Below are 14266 nucleotides of genomic sequence, written 5' to 3'. Positions count from 1 at the left end.
AATTCTCAAAAAATATAACAATCGTTTGAGTTAAATGAATCGGTCCTAGCTTTTCAAAAAAAAAAAAAGAGAGAAACTCGTCAACATCAAATCCCTTATCAAAACCCAACAATTACCATAACAAAATGTTACTGTTTGGGATATGCAATAGTGAATTCGACCATCCGGTATATTATTAGTTCAAATTCCGGTATATTATTAGTTCAAATTCTTTATGGATCACAAGATGAAAACAGAGAAATAGAAAATTCAGGACTATTTTTGAAGAGACGACAACTACCAGAAACAAAAACACTCCTGTTTGGGTATGGAAATCGGGTATGAGATATTCTGGGTGATCCATTATTAGCTGATATTTGTTACAGAGCCGAGTACACGCTGTATATGAAATGATAAGACGTCAAAAAAAATCCAAAAATAGTACCACCCGTCCACCGGAAAATGAGGACGGTTTCATTTACAAACAAAATCCACTTGGTAAAATATCATTCGTTCAAGTGATAGCAGTGACCGGTTCCTTTCTTCGTGAGACCCTACTTAAGATTCAGAATATCAGACTTGAATCTCAAAGTGAATAAGAATAGCAACCCAGAGAGACACTGAAAGAAGAATCCGTTGTTAAACGGTAATGCATCAGAAAGGTCGAGCATTCAACCGAAGATCAAGGAGCTTTTCAAGATCTCGCATTGCTGTTGAGGGTTCTTAGTTTTGCTTAACCAAAAACCCCAAAAAAACCTTAATAAAATTCCATTTCCTCATCTGTTGTTCCTGTTTTTGATTACATTTCTTTCTAAACAATCAATCAAGCGATAATGGAGGCTCATGGTAAAGATCTGATTTGCTTAAGTTCATTTACTAGTTCAATTATGAAAAAATCTGATTTTTTTTTTTTTTGGAAATGAGATTTTAATTTCTTGATTGGTGTTAATTAATAGGTGATGAACGTGAAATTCAGAAGAGCTACTGGATCGAGCATTCTGTTGATTTAACAGTTGAAGCTATGATGCTTGATTCTAAAGCTTCTGATCTTGATAAGGAAGAGAGACCTGAAGTAATTATCTCTCTTTGTTGCTCATTTGATTACTGTGTTAATGTGATTGGTTTAAAAAAAAATCCTGGGAAATCTTGCTTAAATTTGTGAGATGAGCTCTTTTTGCAATCCTTTTATATGTTCCTTTATATGCACTTGGTACCATTTTTGATTTTCCACAGTTCAATTCTTTTTTTATTTTTGGTTTAAATTTCCGCTTCTTTTGAAAATCATCACTTGTTTCTTTTCTTTGATTTTTGTTGGATAGATTTGATTAGTGGCCTTCTGTTACTGTTTTTCTTTTTCGGTGGGATTTGGTTTAGTCAATTTCTTTGAGCATTTTGATTTTTTTTTTCTGTTTGAAGAATTTATGATGGGTTGGTATATTGGTGATTGGTTGTGTTTAAGTAGAAAGGTAATCCATATTAATAGATTGACTTTCTAAACAAATACTGTATGCCGCCTAAGTTGGTCATGAAAGATACAGGATATTCTTCAGTGACTTTTTAAGCTACTATTATTTACCAAGTAGATAATTTGGGTGTTACAAGGACATTATAATCTTTCTGCAAACTACAAGTCTACCAGGATACATACCTTTGATATATTGGCCAGACTATATTATTTGGATCGATTATGACCTGGATCTATCATAACGCAGATTGTGGATTGAGCTCGGTTCACCAGTATATGTCCCTTCTATTGATCATGGTTTAGATTGGATTCATTCGGACATACCAATAAATTGTATGATTAACCTGGCTGAAAATTTTGCTATTTTGACTGGAGAATTTGCTGGTTGTAGCTCCATTTTCAATATTATGCCACTGTTTTCTTTACCTAGATAGTGATATCTGATCAGTCGACCTTGGGTGTGTGTCTGACATCTAGTGCCCTTATATATCTGTATAACACAGTGTAACTGTAGTCAATTTATCTCTAACTCTAAGTTTAATTGATTATGTAACTTTGCTAGGTACTCTCACTGCTCCCAGATTTCAAAGGAAAATCTGTGTTGGAGCTAGGTGCAGGTATTGGTCGCTTCACCGGTGAGTTGGCTAAGGAGGCTGGTCAAGTGATAGCGTTGGACTTCATTGAGAATGTTATCAAGAAGGCAAGTCACTGTTTTATTGTTGGTCTATGATTGTAGAAGTTAACAAGTAATTCTAAAGCATTATTTGGAAATTTGAATCCCTTGAAAACTTCGCAGAATGAAGCCATCAACGGTCACTACAAGAATGTCAAGTTTATGTGTGCTGATGTAACATCTCCTGAGCTGCAAATTTCTCCAGGATCCATAGATCTTATATTCTCAAACTGGCTTTTAATGTATCTCTCTGATAGTGAGGTAATCAGCTTTTTCTCAACTTCGCCCTGCTGCAAACTCTATTTCTAGATGTAAATATCTATGTTGCTAATGGTTCAGTAATGCATTTACCCAGAGTAGTTCATCCGCTAGAGTTCTTTGTTTCAAATGTTTGAAGTACGGATAAATCTAGATATGTAATCTATTGGTGATGTTCAGCACCTATTTCTGATTGATTATGAGAAAAATTTAGTAAATCGAATTGCATGCTATATTATAAACACAGCTTGACTTACGCTGTGTTTGGACATCTTCCTTCGCCTTTTGGTTTTATTCATAATTTATTTTCACGAATGCAGGTCGAGAAGTTAGTTGAAAGGATGGTCAAATGGTTAAAGGTTGGTGGCCATATTTTCTTCAGGGAGTCGTGCTTTCATCAATCTGGAGATTGCAAGAGAAGAAACAATCCGACTCATTACCGCGAACCTAGATTTTATACAAAGGTGTATTTTCAATCGCTTTGCTCTATATTTTCTGCTATTTTATTAACCTATGGTGTGCAAACTTTCCGGAAGCTTCTCATAGACAAATATTAGGATCACCATCTGTGTATTTTGATGCCTAGATAAGAGGGATTTCTTCTTTCCCCATTTATTATATTATATTCTTCTTGTTCTGATTGGAGATGTGTTGCAGATCTTTAAGGATTGCCAGATGCATGAGGGATCTGGGGATTCTTTTGAACTAACTCTTTTAAGCTGCAAATGTATTGGAGCTTATGTCAGAAGCAAGAAAAATCAAAATCAGGTCAGATTTTACATACTAATATCAATTGTAACTTATCTCCCTTTCTCTTTGAAGTTTGAAGTACCCGACCATCGACAGGTTTGCTAACTGAAGTGGTGCTAATAAGCTCTCACGTAATCCTTTATGCAGATTTGCTGGCTATTCCAGAAAGTTGCTTCGGATAAAGACAAGGATTTCCAGCGTTTCTTGGATAATGTGCAGTACAAATGTAATGGCATATTGCGCTACGAACGTGTTTTCGGAGACGGTTATGTGAGCACAGGAGGGATTGGTATGCATAACATTGAATGCATTTCTTGTGTTGTTCCCATAAAAGTCATCTTTAGATCCTTATGTTTCACTCATTTTCCTATCATTACTGAGTTAGCTTTGTTTTCGAGCAGAGACAACAAAGGAATTTGTTGAAATGCTGGAACTTAAGCCAGGACAAAAAGTCCTTGATGTAGGATGTGGAATTGGGGGAGGTGATTTTTACATGGCCGAAAACTTCGACGCTGAGGTTGTCGGCATTGATCTCTCTGTCAATATGGTTTCTTTTGCTTTAGAGCGTGCAATTGGGCGTAAATGCTCAGTTGAATTTGAGGTTGCTGACTGTACCAAAAAGACATACCCAGATGAGACTTTTGATGTGATCTACAGCCGTGACACGATTCTCCACATTCAGGTAAACTCTACAGATTTTAACATCTTGAGTTTCATGGATCTTCATATGCCTCCGGAAACACGGTTCTAAAGTTTGCGAAATCGGTTTTACATGTCAAATTTCCATTTCTCACCGTTCAAATGTTACTAATCCTAAATTGTCAAATATATTGGTTTTTCCAGGACAAACCAGCCTTGTTTAGGACCTTTTTCAAGTGGCTGAAACCAGAAGGTAAAGTTCTTTTCAGTGATTACTGCAAAAGTCCCGGACCTCCATCAGCTGAATTCGCAGAGTATATTAAGCAGAGAGGATATGACTTGCATGACGTGGAGGCATATGGTCAGGTAACTTTCAGCTGAGCCTAACCCCTTCTGATTCACCTATTTGGTTTCTAGTCTGCTTTTGTTTACGTTGGCTTGTCAGCGCAGATGCTTAAAGATGCTGGATTTGTTGATGTAATTGCCGAAGATCGAACTGACCAGGTTTACAATTTAACCACATCATTTCAGTCTTCACTTCTACACCTTGCTTATTTTGCTTCTGAAGTTCACAAACAATTTCGTTTTTTAGTTTACGAAAGTTCTTCAAAGAGAATTGAATGCTGTTGAGAAGGACAAAGAGGAGTTTGTTGCCGACTTTTCTGAGGTACTGCTTTCCCTCTACCCGGTTTTAGTGTATATGGTGTACTGTGTTCAAATTTTTGGTCGGCTTACTCATTTTGTTTATCTGTTTATTTGAACGATTTTCAGGAAGACTACAACGACATTGTAGGTGGCTGGAACGCAAAGCTTGTTAGGACTGCAGCGGGTGAGCAGAGGTGGGGCCTGTTCATTGCCAAAAAGAAGTGATTCGCTAATATAGCTATTCTATCTGGTGTGCTATATGTTTTTTAGTAGCTTTTATCATAATCAAGTGATGAAATGGCCAGTATTGGTCCTGCCCGTATTTGAATGTGTACTGAACTGCTGTGTTATTAAAATTAATAAACATGGACTCTACCATGAATGTTTTCCTTTAATTAAATAGGTTTCACCTATTTATCATCCACGCTATCTATCTGCCATTCTCATTAATTCCCCCCTCCACTTATCCTATTTACCACCAATATAATCTATAATAAATTTTAATCACCTCTTGACTTTGTTTATACCCAACAATAAAACAACTCTAAGGGAAAAAAAAATCATAAGTTGGGAATAAATTTTTCTCCTCCATCTCGTCGTTCACCCATTTTTTCTCCACCGCCATCCACCTTCTATTCCATCATTTCTCACCCGATCAACTTGAAAGAAAAAAAATCCCCTAAGGTACAACTAAATTATTCTTCTCCGTCTTTGCCGTTGATCAATTTTTTCTCCACCACCGACCACCTTCTTCTATTCCATCACCTCAAAGTTGGATGATCGTGCCTCCATGATCGACTAACAAGAATAGAAGTCCAACAATAGGAATTATAAAATTAAAATTTGTAGTCCTCGGAATATAGACGAGTATGAGCCGTAGAGGGCTCTACACAGAGGTTTACCCCTCTCTCTATTTTTTTTGATACTCTAGACTAGTGGTCCCTAGACTATATCCAAACTCCTTAAATTAGAATGGATTTTGGCAATAATAGGGTTCGAACCCCTCTCTCTATATGAATACCACTACCTAGAGTCTTCTAAATTCATGGTTGTTTAACCACTATCTAATAAATCTATATTTAAATTAAAATTTGTATATTTCACATTTTACCTTTATATTATTAAAAAATTCCAAGAATCATTCCAAATCAATATTTTCAAAATTTCAATTGTTTTTTCAACAATTCAAATCGTTACACAGATAAAGTGAAATACCTAATAAAAGACCAAACCAAACCCTCCTTCATCCTCACCTGCACTTCCTCACCAACCTTACACAGATGATCCATAAAGACGCCCCATCTCTCGAAATTCCAAAATTCACAACCCACCATCATTACTAGTCCATTCTAACCACTTCATGACCACCTTGACATCATTACCAACTCCACTCACCAGTACCAGTAAAGGTCTCGTACCATCACTAGTTCATAACTTTGAACACAACACAATAGCATTTTATACCCTAACAAGTAGATGTAATTCATTCGCAACCTGATCACGTAATTCATGCATAAAAGTCTGATTTTATAGTTTAAATACATGTTGTGTAGCTGATGTTGCACTTTCACTATTCATTTCAATGTTGTTGTTCACTTCCAACAAAACATCTTCAAACCGCCGAAATAATTCATCATTCAACTTAATGTGTCTAAGGAAATCTTGTATAAGCCATGGTTGCAACAACTAAATACTTTTGGATGGTAAAACTAAACCTGCAAATTTTTTCCTAAATGGAAAATCTTGCCTTCAAAACACCGAAAGCTCTTTCAATCACATTCCTAAGCTGAGAGTGTGCATGATTGAATTTTCCCTTCTTCGTTCGAGGGCGACCACCACGTCGAAAATCTCGTAACCAGTATTATGTGTTCCGGTAAGGAGTCATAAAACACTTTGTATGCGTATATGCTGCATTGCACAAGTAATACTTGTCTGCAAAATAATAGCAGATAACAAGTAATATTTATCATATTACAACCACTACCTAGATAATGTACCAGCGGATAACAAGTAATATTTATCAGTAACAAGTAATACTTGTCTACAAAATAACAGCAGATAACAAAAGGAAGCTAGTTTAGTTCATAGCTAAGTACCTGGTGGTGGCATTGGAAAGTTAAAGGCTGGATTACCGACAAATTCACTTAGTATCCTTGAATCATGTGCAACACCTTCCCATCCGCTAATTACATAAATAAATTTCATGTCGAAATCACAGATTGCCAACACATTTTGATAACATTCTCCCCCGCCTCTTCCTCAGAAAGGAGTTTGCCTTTCTAGTGGAACAACTGCATGAATTAAGGTACCATCTAATGCACCAACAACACCTTTAAACGGACCACTTCTAAGTTTACTATAGTTTCGAATCTGTTCTACAGGTACAAGTGCTTCCCATGACAGCGCTACCACAATTTCCTTGGAAATTCAAGAACCTATAACAATACTTCATGGAAATACTTACTAATTGTTTCTCCTGAATGCTGAAATCGATGACGGGCAAGTCTGTTTCCCATTGATTGACTTATAATCTGTAAGAAAATCATCATTTTTTCTTCAACATCGAGATGCTTGCTGTCATAAAGATACCCCATCTCTCGAAAATGGTCACACAAGTGCACAAAGGCATTGGTGTCCATCCTTCTAAGAGTATAGAGTACTGCCAGGCATCCCTCTAATAGTTCTCGCATGTATAATTTTCTGTAAGAGATGAGGTATATAACTTTTGCCGAACTCTCGTCTGTAGTCTTTGTTGCATGATCTTTAAGAGTATCACTAGCAATAACATGTTCAATAGCGTCAGCTGAAATGTTTTCATTTTCCCTGTAACATGATAAGGAAAGAGAATTATTGGAGTTACTAAAATATTCAGGTAGCTCAAAGAAGAAATATTTAAGTAAATGTTTCAGCAACAATGAAATAATAGTGCTCGTACCCAGCATTGCTACACAATCATACCTTAATGTAAGAAAACACGTGTTTTATCAGGCTTAGAAGATCAATTTAAAAACTAAAACATATGGAGAATTGAGAACTCGAACCCAAGAATATAAACTAAAAGCTAATACATGATCCAGACATGTGCTCTCACAACTAGCATCAACACCACTACAGGCTAAAAATATTATAAAGATTTACCCAAAAGTTGAAATTCAAAGTAAAAGACCTATGGAGAAAGGCGTGCTCACGATCACTAGTGTTTGATAGGCTTGAACTAGTCCACATAAGGAAGTGACTGGAAAATAAACTAATATGAAAGTCAAGTTAGAGACGTACGTACCTTTGACGACGATCCAGTTATTGTACTTTACTAATCACTCTATATGGCTGACCAAAGATACCAACAGAATTTGCCGCACCATCATGCTGCAGACATATAACAAAAATAATTAACACATAGTAAACAAAACATATCAACTCATAAATGAAATAACAACTCATAAATGAAATAAAAACTCATAAATGAAATGCGAGTGCATACGAGAATACACAAACATAACAATTCCAATAAGCATACTAACCACATAAAAACTGAAAGAACATTTAGCATAAATCAATTCATTAAGTAAGACCTCATATATTAAGGTGTAACCACCAATCCATAAATTCAAGAAGTGAAATTACATTCAAGAGACAGTGTATTTAATGTTTTTACCTTAATTACTTCTACCAATTTCAATTGAGGCCAGTCCAATCTCCCGGTTGGGTTGAGTCGTTGTACACATGACCACTTAGTCCAATAATGGTCCTCCCACTAGTGGAAATCAACAGTTTCGCGACCGACGAAGCATGTCATTTAACTCGTATCTATGACTTGCTTTGTCGGTCAAAAAAAAGGTCGCTGTTTGAGCGTCTATTTTAGCTATGACGTGTCTACGGGGGTCGTTGAAAATCTTATATCAACGACTGATTTTAACAGTCCATATTTAATGACTGACTTCGATCAGTCATAGATATAAATCTTAATATGAAAAAAAATTGATTCAGATTGGCTGTCTGGCATGACTGAATCTGACTAAATCTGAAATGAAACTCAAATGAGAATCAAATGAAAACCAAATTCAAATGAGAATCAAATGAAACTCAAATTAGAATTCAAATGAGAATCAAATGAAAACCAAATTCAAATCAAATAAAAATGAGAATCAAATTAAGCTTGCACACAAATAATCATTCAATTTAACATTCATTGATTCATTGGTTTCAAATTACACAAAGGATTAAAATCTGTAGTTCTGACCAGTGTAATCTGTAGTTCTAGGATTCGATTACAAAACGATGAAATAAAAAACTATTGATTAAACAACAAAAATCCGATGATGATGAAGAACTTATTCTTACTTCATAATGGTGTACCTGCACAACAAAAGCCATCAGCTGATTAATGTGGGGAGGCCACAATACTCAAGAAAACGCTTATAAAAACAATAACCATGCCATGCACATGAGAAGACAGTGATCGATAAAGGTGGGTATCCTAACCAATATGATGTCAATCACTTTACCTGCCTCTGTCCAACATCGACACAAACGTAACTAGTTCATTAATTCACGACCTTGACATATCTCGAGCACAAGATACAGAATGGGTTATACATGGAATCCTAATGTAAGAACGATAACAAGTACTGCAGGTAAGATTGCAGAGAGGCCCCAAGATGAATAACCAAAAGTACTCAACAGTTTTGTTCTTTCTAATGATAAACCAGTTGCTATTAGCGCAGTGATTGAGAAAAGCATGAGGAAACAAATACCTACTGATGAACCCATTACTACCACAAACATCACAACAGGTGTTTAAACAATAAGCACCAGCAGGATCACAAACCATCATGTACCAATACCAAGAGATACACTTCTACAGCTTTGCATTCTTATGGAAAAACTATCTGATATTCAGTCGCAATGAAAAACACAATGAATATTATTTTGATAGAACATGCAAGCATGAGAAGTCAATATTTGATTGGTTTAATGATAAAATTCGTAGGAGGATACAATTGGATACGGTGAAAAGAACCCATTTGGAACTAGCTAGAACCACATTATCTGAACCTAAATGTTTGGGACTTGAATACAATTCAGAAATTTAGAATGCATAATAATTTTGTGTAAGTAATCGTTATAAGTCCAGGGACAGATCTCTTTAACATTATGAAGTGTGTTTAATTCAGAAAAATAAAACAGACCTGAGAGCTCCATTGTACTTCATTTACATCCAGTTCGTGGGCCTTTTCCTTCCTTAGTTTATGTACCTGTAATGCATAACATATATAAAAAAAGAAGAAGATCTGCATCGCCTTTATGAGATGTACAGAAGGCATTGGTAGCGAAAACTCGACGACCAACTACATAAATCAAATGTATCACCGTAACAAAAAACAAGTCAAACCATAAAAAGAAATAAGAATCAATAGAATGATCTGAAATAGGAGTTCCACTAGCAATTATCCCTTCCCTGTATAAACAAAAAATGTTTCAAATTTAATATCTTAAATAAAAACTGAAAGCAACTGACAAATGGACAATTGGGATCAGACTTGCACAACTAAAACATATACCCTTTCTATTACGGCAAAATGCCAACTAAAAAAAATATACCCCTCCTGTCAAAATGGAAGCAAGGTATAGTTCTTAGCAATTCGAATGTATGAACCATATTCACCGATCAAGAACAATGAAAAAAATTCAAACCCACATCGAACACAGAAACACCAGAAAAGGGTGAAACTAAAAGAATTTCTTAATAAAATTGGACGAACATAAATTCACACATATAAAGTAGCATCAGTAATCTCAGGGCTATGATAACCAAACTAGATGAACATCAAAGTGTTTGAAGTTGTTAACAAAGCCAGGGTACAGATCCGAGAAATTATTAACACCATAAGTGTTTGAAGTTTAAAAGTTGAATTGCTACATCAAGGTGTAACTACTCATACAGTTCAAGAAAATGTTCCAAATCAAACTATGCAACAGGTTATTATTTCATGCCAAATGAATCCCTTCAATAACAAATCGTATAGATACGCAATCACAACGTGGGTGCAGCGTTTACCTTTTGCTGCCTATCTATTTCCATTATATATTGTTCAAGTAAGCTGAACTTCTCAGCAACCCAAAAATGTCCAGTGAAAATCAGTTCTTGTAACCACAAGACCTTGTTACAAGTGTGCGAAACAGAAAACTTAAGCAAAAAACCAAAGTTAATCAAAGACAAGATAACCAAAAGTCATAAAACTTAAGAAGTTGGTAGTTTACCAGCCTATCAAAATCAACATGCTCAATTGCTCAAACATCAGTATAAAGTTGGAGGAAGCGCATTTCCCGGAGTTTCATCTTTCCATCATCACTAGTTGTAAATCTGAACAGAAACCGAAGTATATCAAAACAAAGGCTCAAACATCATTGTTACTGGAAAAGATAACACAATGACAGAGAATTATTGAAAACATATTAGCTTCACCTTCGATGATTTCTTAGTACTGTTGGTTTCATTTTGAAGACCTTATAGAAGGTCGAGCCCGAGCTTAATGCAGCAAAGTTTGTAACCAGATGATAACTTAGAGCCAAACCAGGGTTCTTCACACCTGCATCCTCAAACAAGAATTTTTTAGAGAGAAAAAACTATTCACATTAATACAAATTACTGAGGTATTTAGCATTTTAACTACATGTTAACTCTCATTAGTTACGACTTACTAAATAATGTTACAAGATCAGGCGCTTCAAAATAAAAGAATTTAAAATTTGAAACCAAACAAAGCAAAACTTTTGTAACATATCTGAAACATGATGTTATGCTGATATCTTGACCCTAATTAATTTACCTGACATTCCTTCTTTAATTATTTCCTCCTAGTTTCTATTGTTTTTTTATTTTGGGTAAGATCAATTGGTTCTTTTTTATCATAAAATCGTACCCAAAGTTCCCTAGTGACCAAATTAGCATCAATATAATGATCGTCAAACAAGCAAACCCTTCCTAAAGCTAACTTATGGGAGCCTGCCTTAGTAAGATAGCAACAACTAAAAAATGTGGAAATCTAGGGTTTATGGGTATTATGAAAGCATGTGATACTAAAAAGAAAATCATCGTAACATTTGAAATGGAATCAAGTACATGTAGTGTATGAAACTAATAAAGAAAAATAATGCATTTCATGACTAGTTAGCTGCTTGATTTCAACATGCCATAAATTGTTTAATCCCGGTATAAGTTAAAGAATCTAAAAATTATTATCAGCTTAAGGACTGTCTACTATTCAAGCCTACAACTTCTCAGCTATTTTCACATAGTACATAAAATTCTCTACCTTAAAAGATGCATTCGAGGGTTAGAAAGCTTACAACTAGGGGGTGGGGGGTGAAAGCTTTCCATAAATATGTATAACCTGCACACGAAAAAAACACAAGTTTTCATCCTTCCAATCTTGGACTTGCTTGACAAGGTAATAATAGGAAGTCTACGACATTACTTAAAATAGATGAATGGATATTCAATTTGCTGCTCATACCCTGACATCAAGGACTCCTGCAGGGGACATTATATTTTTATCCACCAGCACAAGAGAACCATTATCATGAGCAATCTCAGCAATTTTCTAAAAAAGAAAATAAACAATGTAAATGGCATCCACTTTCAAGTGTCAAGCACTAGGTAATTTAGTACATAAACTGCCCAAGGGAGACAAAATATATATCTAAAAAGTACTTATTGTTGCAAGCTCCATGTTTTGAGATTCAACAGGGTGGCAATCTTTCGCTTACAAATTGGAAAGATATAAGCGTAAGAAAGAAACAACTCCTCTAAGTATGTACTACAACTAAATGATAAAACAAATCATCAAATGAGTTAGTAAAAGTGAAGTACTTTCAGTTTGAGCATACTGGGAACTGATTCACTTTTGTCAAGAGGACGCAGAGAACTAGTTATTTCTTGCAACGAGAGGAGCGGATCTGTTAGCATAAACATACGCACTAGAACATTGAATTCAATCCAGCACCAACCAACTATCTGTATAAATATTCATTTATAGTTTATAGAAAATAAGAAGATGCAGGACAATAACAATAGCTAATGAGACATCATTCTTAACATTGTAGACTTCATACTTCATCTAAATACCTATAGAAACACATTCCAGATAAGTGACAAACTCTGATTTCAACAAGCCTCCAGGAATAAATAATTCAGATATACTTCAATTGTGCTAATAATGACTCAACCAGTAAGAGTAAAAGTAAAGGTCCCCGCTAAGAAAATTTAATATACAAAAGTGCGAGTTATATCCAGTAACTGCACTTCTCAGTAGCCGTGACTGCTACATATATTTAACCAAGCAAATAGAATAACTGTAGTTCAACAGTTTTTTATAAAAACAAAACAAAAAAATCATAAAGTTTTCAGAAATGATGATGGCTCTCTTTTAAACCAGATGTTAATACGCGCACCACTTCTTTGATTTCTCTAGATGCACAAACGAGTATGAGCTTACATAAAAGAGGAATCACAATAAAATGGTTTATATCGACTACTTGAATACTAAAAGAGTTTGAAAAGAAATTGTTCAAATGTAAGCATAACACAAAAAGACATCTTCTTTTGTGTTGCTTTTGTCTACTGAAAGATATAACTTAAACTCGTCAACCGGAAAACATAAATTGTCATGTTATTGAAAATGAACTATAAATTACTATTTCTCAAAGAATAGGGAAATCAAGTATACCTTGGGTTTTGAATGAATAATCATCTAGAAATGTAATACCAAGAAAAATACAAAACACACCTCCTTCATATGGTAATCCTGCAAATGGTAACACAAAACACAAAAAATTAGGTTTCATAACTTCCTAATATCAAAACAAATCTGAGATACAAATTATTGCATCATAAGCAATCATTCAACATCACTAATAATACCAACCAATCTAGTTAATAACTTACTAAATCCTGAAATTAATACCAATCTATGATGGGATTAAATCCTTCTTTGCAAATTTGCAGATGTTTTCCTCAACCTAAAAGACTCGGAAAAAAAAAACTGTCAGTTCGGGATAAAAATCAAATTGATTTATACTTATGTTCTAAATTAGATTTAGGGGTTTTATTTCTTAGGAGAACAGATCTTCTATCCTTGTTGAGTTGAGTTCTCTTGTAAGGAAAAATAGAGAAAGAACACCTTACTGCAACAACGAAAGAAAATCAGGAGAAATTAAATCGTTTATAATACTAAAAGTTCATCAAATTTATGAAACAGGAGCAAGATATTGATATTACCTTGGTGTTTTCAAGAGCAAAACAAATAGATCTAGGATTACAAAGTTTCCTTTTGATTTCTGCTGATGCATGGGTCTTGATTTTGAGATATGGGTTAGGATAAGCTTTGGTTTCTAACAATGAGTTTCAATCTGTGAGGTAGAAACAATCCAGATTTATATTCTAGGGTTCTTGTGGGTTTCCGTTGATTATGTGTATGCAAACTAAATCAAGGGAGAAGGTGCTGTTATGATGATGGAAGTAGTTGATGGTGGTTATGTGATATGTAGTGGTGAAGGAAATGGTGTGGTGGTGATGGAAGTAAGCGGAGAAGAAGAAAATAGATGTAGTCTCTCTCTTGCGTAGAAGAGAAATGAAGAGATAAGGAAAATGGAGAGAATGATCGCCTCGAAAATTGGACCATAAAAAATGCGAAGTTCACCGGTCATAGAGTGCGTTATTGATTGAAGAATAAAATATTAATAAAAAAATTAATTCTACGATCAACTTAGGCACTCGCCGGATTTTTTAAAATCTTTGACCGTCTTGACGGGTCCGCGGTCAATTGACCGTCAATGAGAGTCACGGCCGTGGGTTG

General features: G+C 35.0%; 1 protein-coding gene and 1 long non-coding RNA gene across 11 annotated transcripts; one reads left to right on the top strand and one right to left on the bottom strand.

The window, feature by feature from the left end:
• The first annotated feature begins 348 nt into the window (after positions 1-348).
• LOC113275535 (phosphomethylethanolamine N-methyltransferase-like) lies at positions 349-4822 on the top strand. The gene is made up of 12 exons (XM_026525064.1): positions 349-825; positions 936-1051; positions 2007-2144; positions 2241-2378; positions 2696-2839; positions 3033-3143; positions 3273-3414; positions 3527-3807; positions 3969-4130; positions 4215-4268; positions 4357-4431; positions 4536-4822. Exons 1-12 carry the CDS (start codon positions 813-815, stop codon positions 4632-4634), a joined length of 1473 nt encoding a protein of 490 aa, XP_026380849.1. The 5' UTR covers positions 349-812; the 3' UTR covers positions 4635-4822.
• A 3737-nt stretch (positions 4823-8559) lies between these two features.
• Positions 8560-14118, bottom strand: LOC113275534. 10 transcript variants are annotated; one of them, XR_003323649.1, is made up of 8 exons: positions 13690-14117; positions 13357-13595; positions 12283-13216; positions 11927-12013; positions 11760-11803; positions 10876-10999; positions 9599-10773; positions 8560-8765 (listed from the first exon to the last, which is right to left on the bottom strand). It is a non-coding gene; the product is annotated as an uncharacterized LOC113275534 (long non-coding RNA). The 10 variants fall into 10 exon arrangements; XR_003323651.1 differs by having other exon boundaries at positions 9599-9664; positions 10468-10773; positions 11760-13216; positions 13690-14118; XR_003323648.1 differs by having other exon boundaries at positions 9599-9867; positions 10468-10773; positions 11760-13216.
• Positions 14119-14266: the final 148 nt, after the last annotated feature.

This window comes from Papaver somniferum, chromosome 4 (assembly GCF_003573695.1).
Source record: "Papaver somniferum cultivar HN1 chromosome 4, ASM357369v1, whole genome shotgun sequence".
Lineage (NCBI taxonomy): Eukaryota > Viridiplantae > Streptophyta > Magnoliopsida > Ranunculales > Papaveraceae > Papaver > Papaver somniferum.
Note: the sequence above shows the minus strand (reverse complement) of the source record. Positions and strands in the feature narration are given on the sequence as shown.

Bases quoted from the DNA above. Each gene is read 5' to 3' on its own strand.
- LOC113275535 (XM_026525064.1), top strand. The intron at 3,144-3,272 runs GTCAGATTTTAC...TCCTTTATGCAG, and splicing joins GCAAGAAAAATCAAAATCAG to ATTTGCTGGCTATTCCAGAA. The intron at 3,808-3,968 runs GTAAACTCTACA...TGGTTTTTCCAG, and splicing joins ACACGATTCTCCACATTCAG to GACAAACCAGCCTTGTTTAG.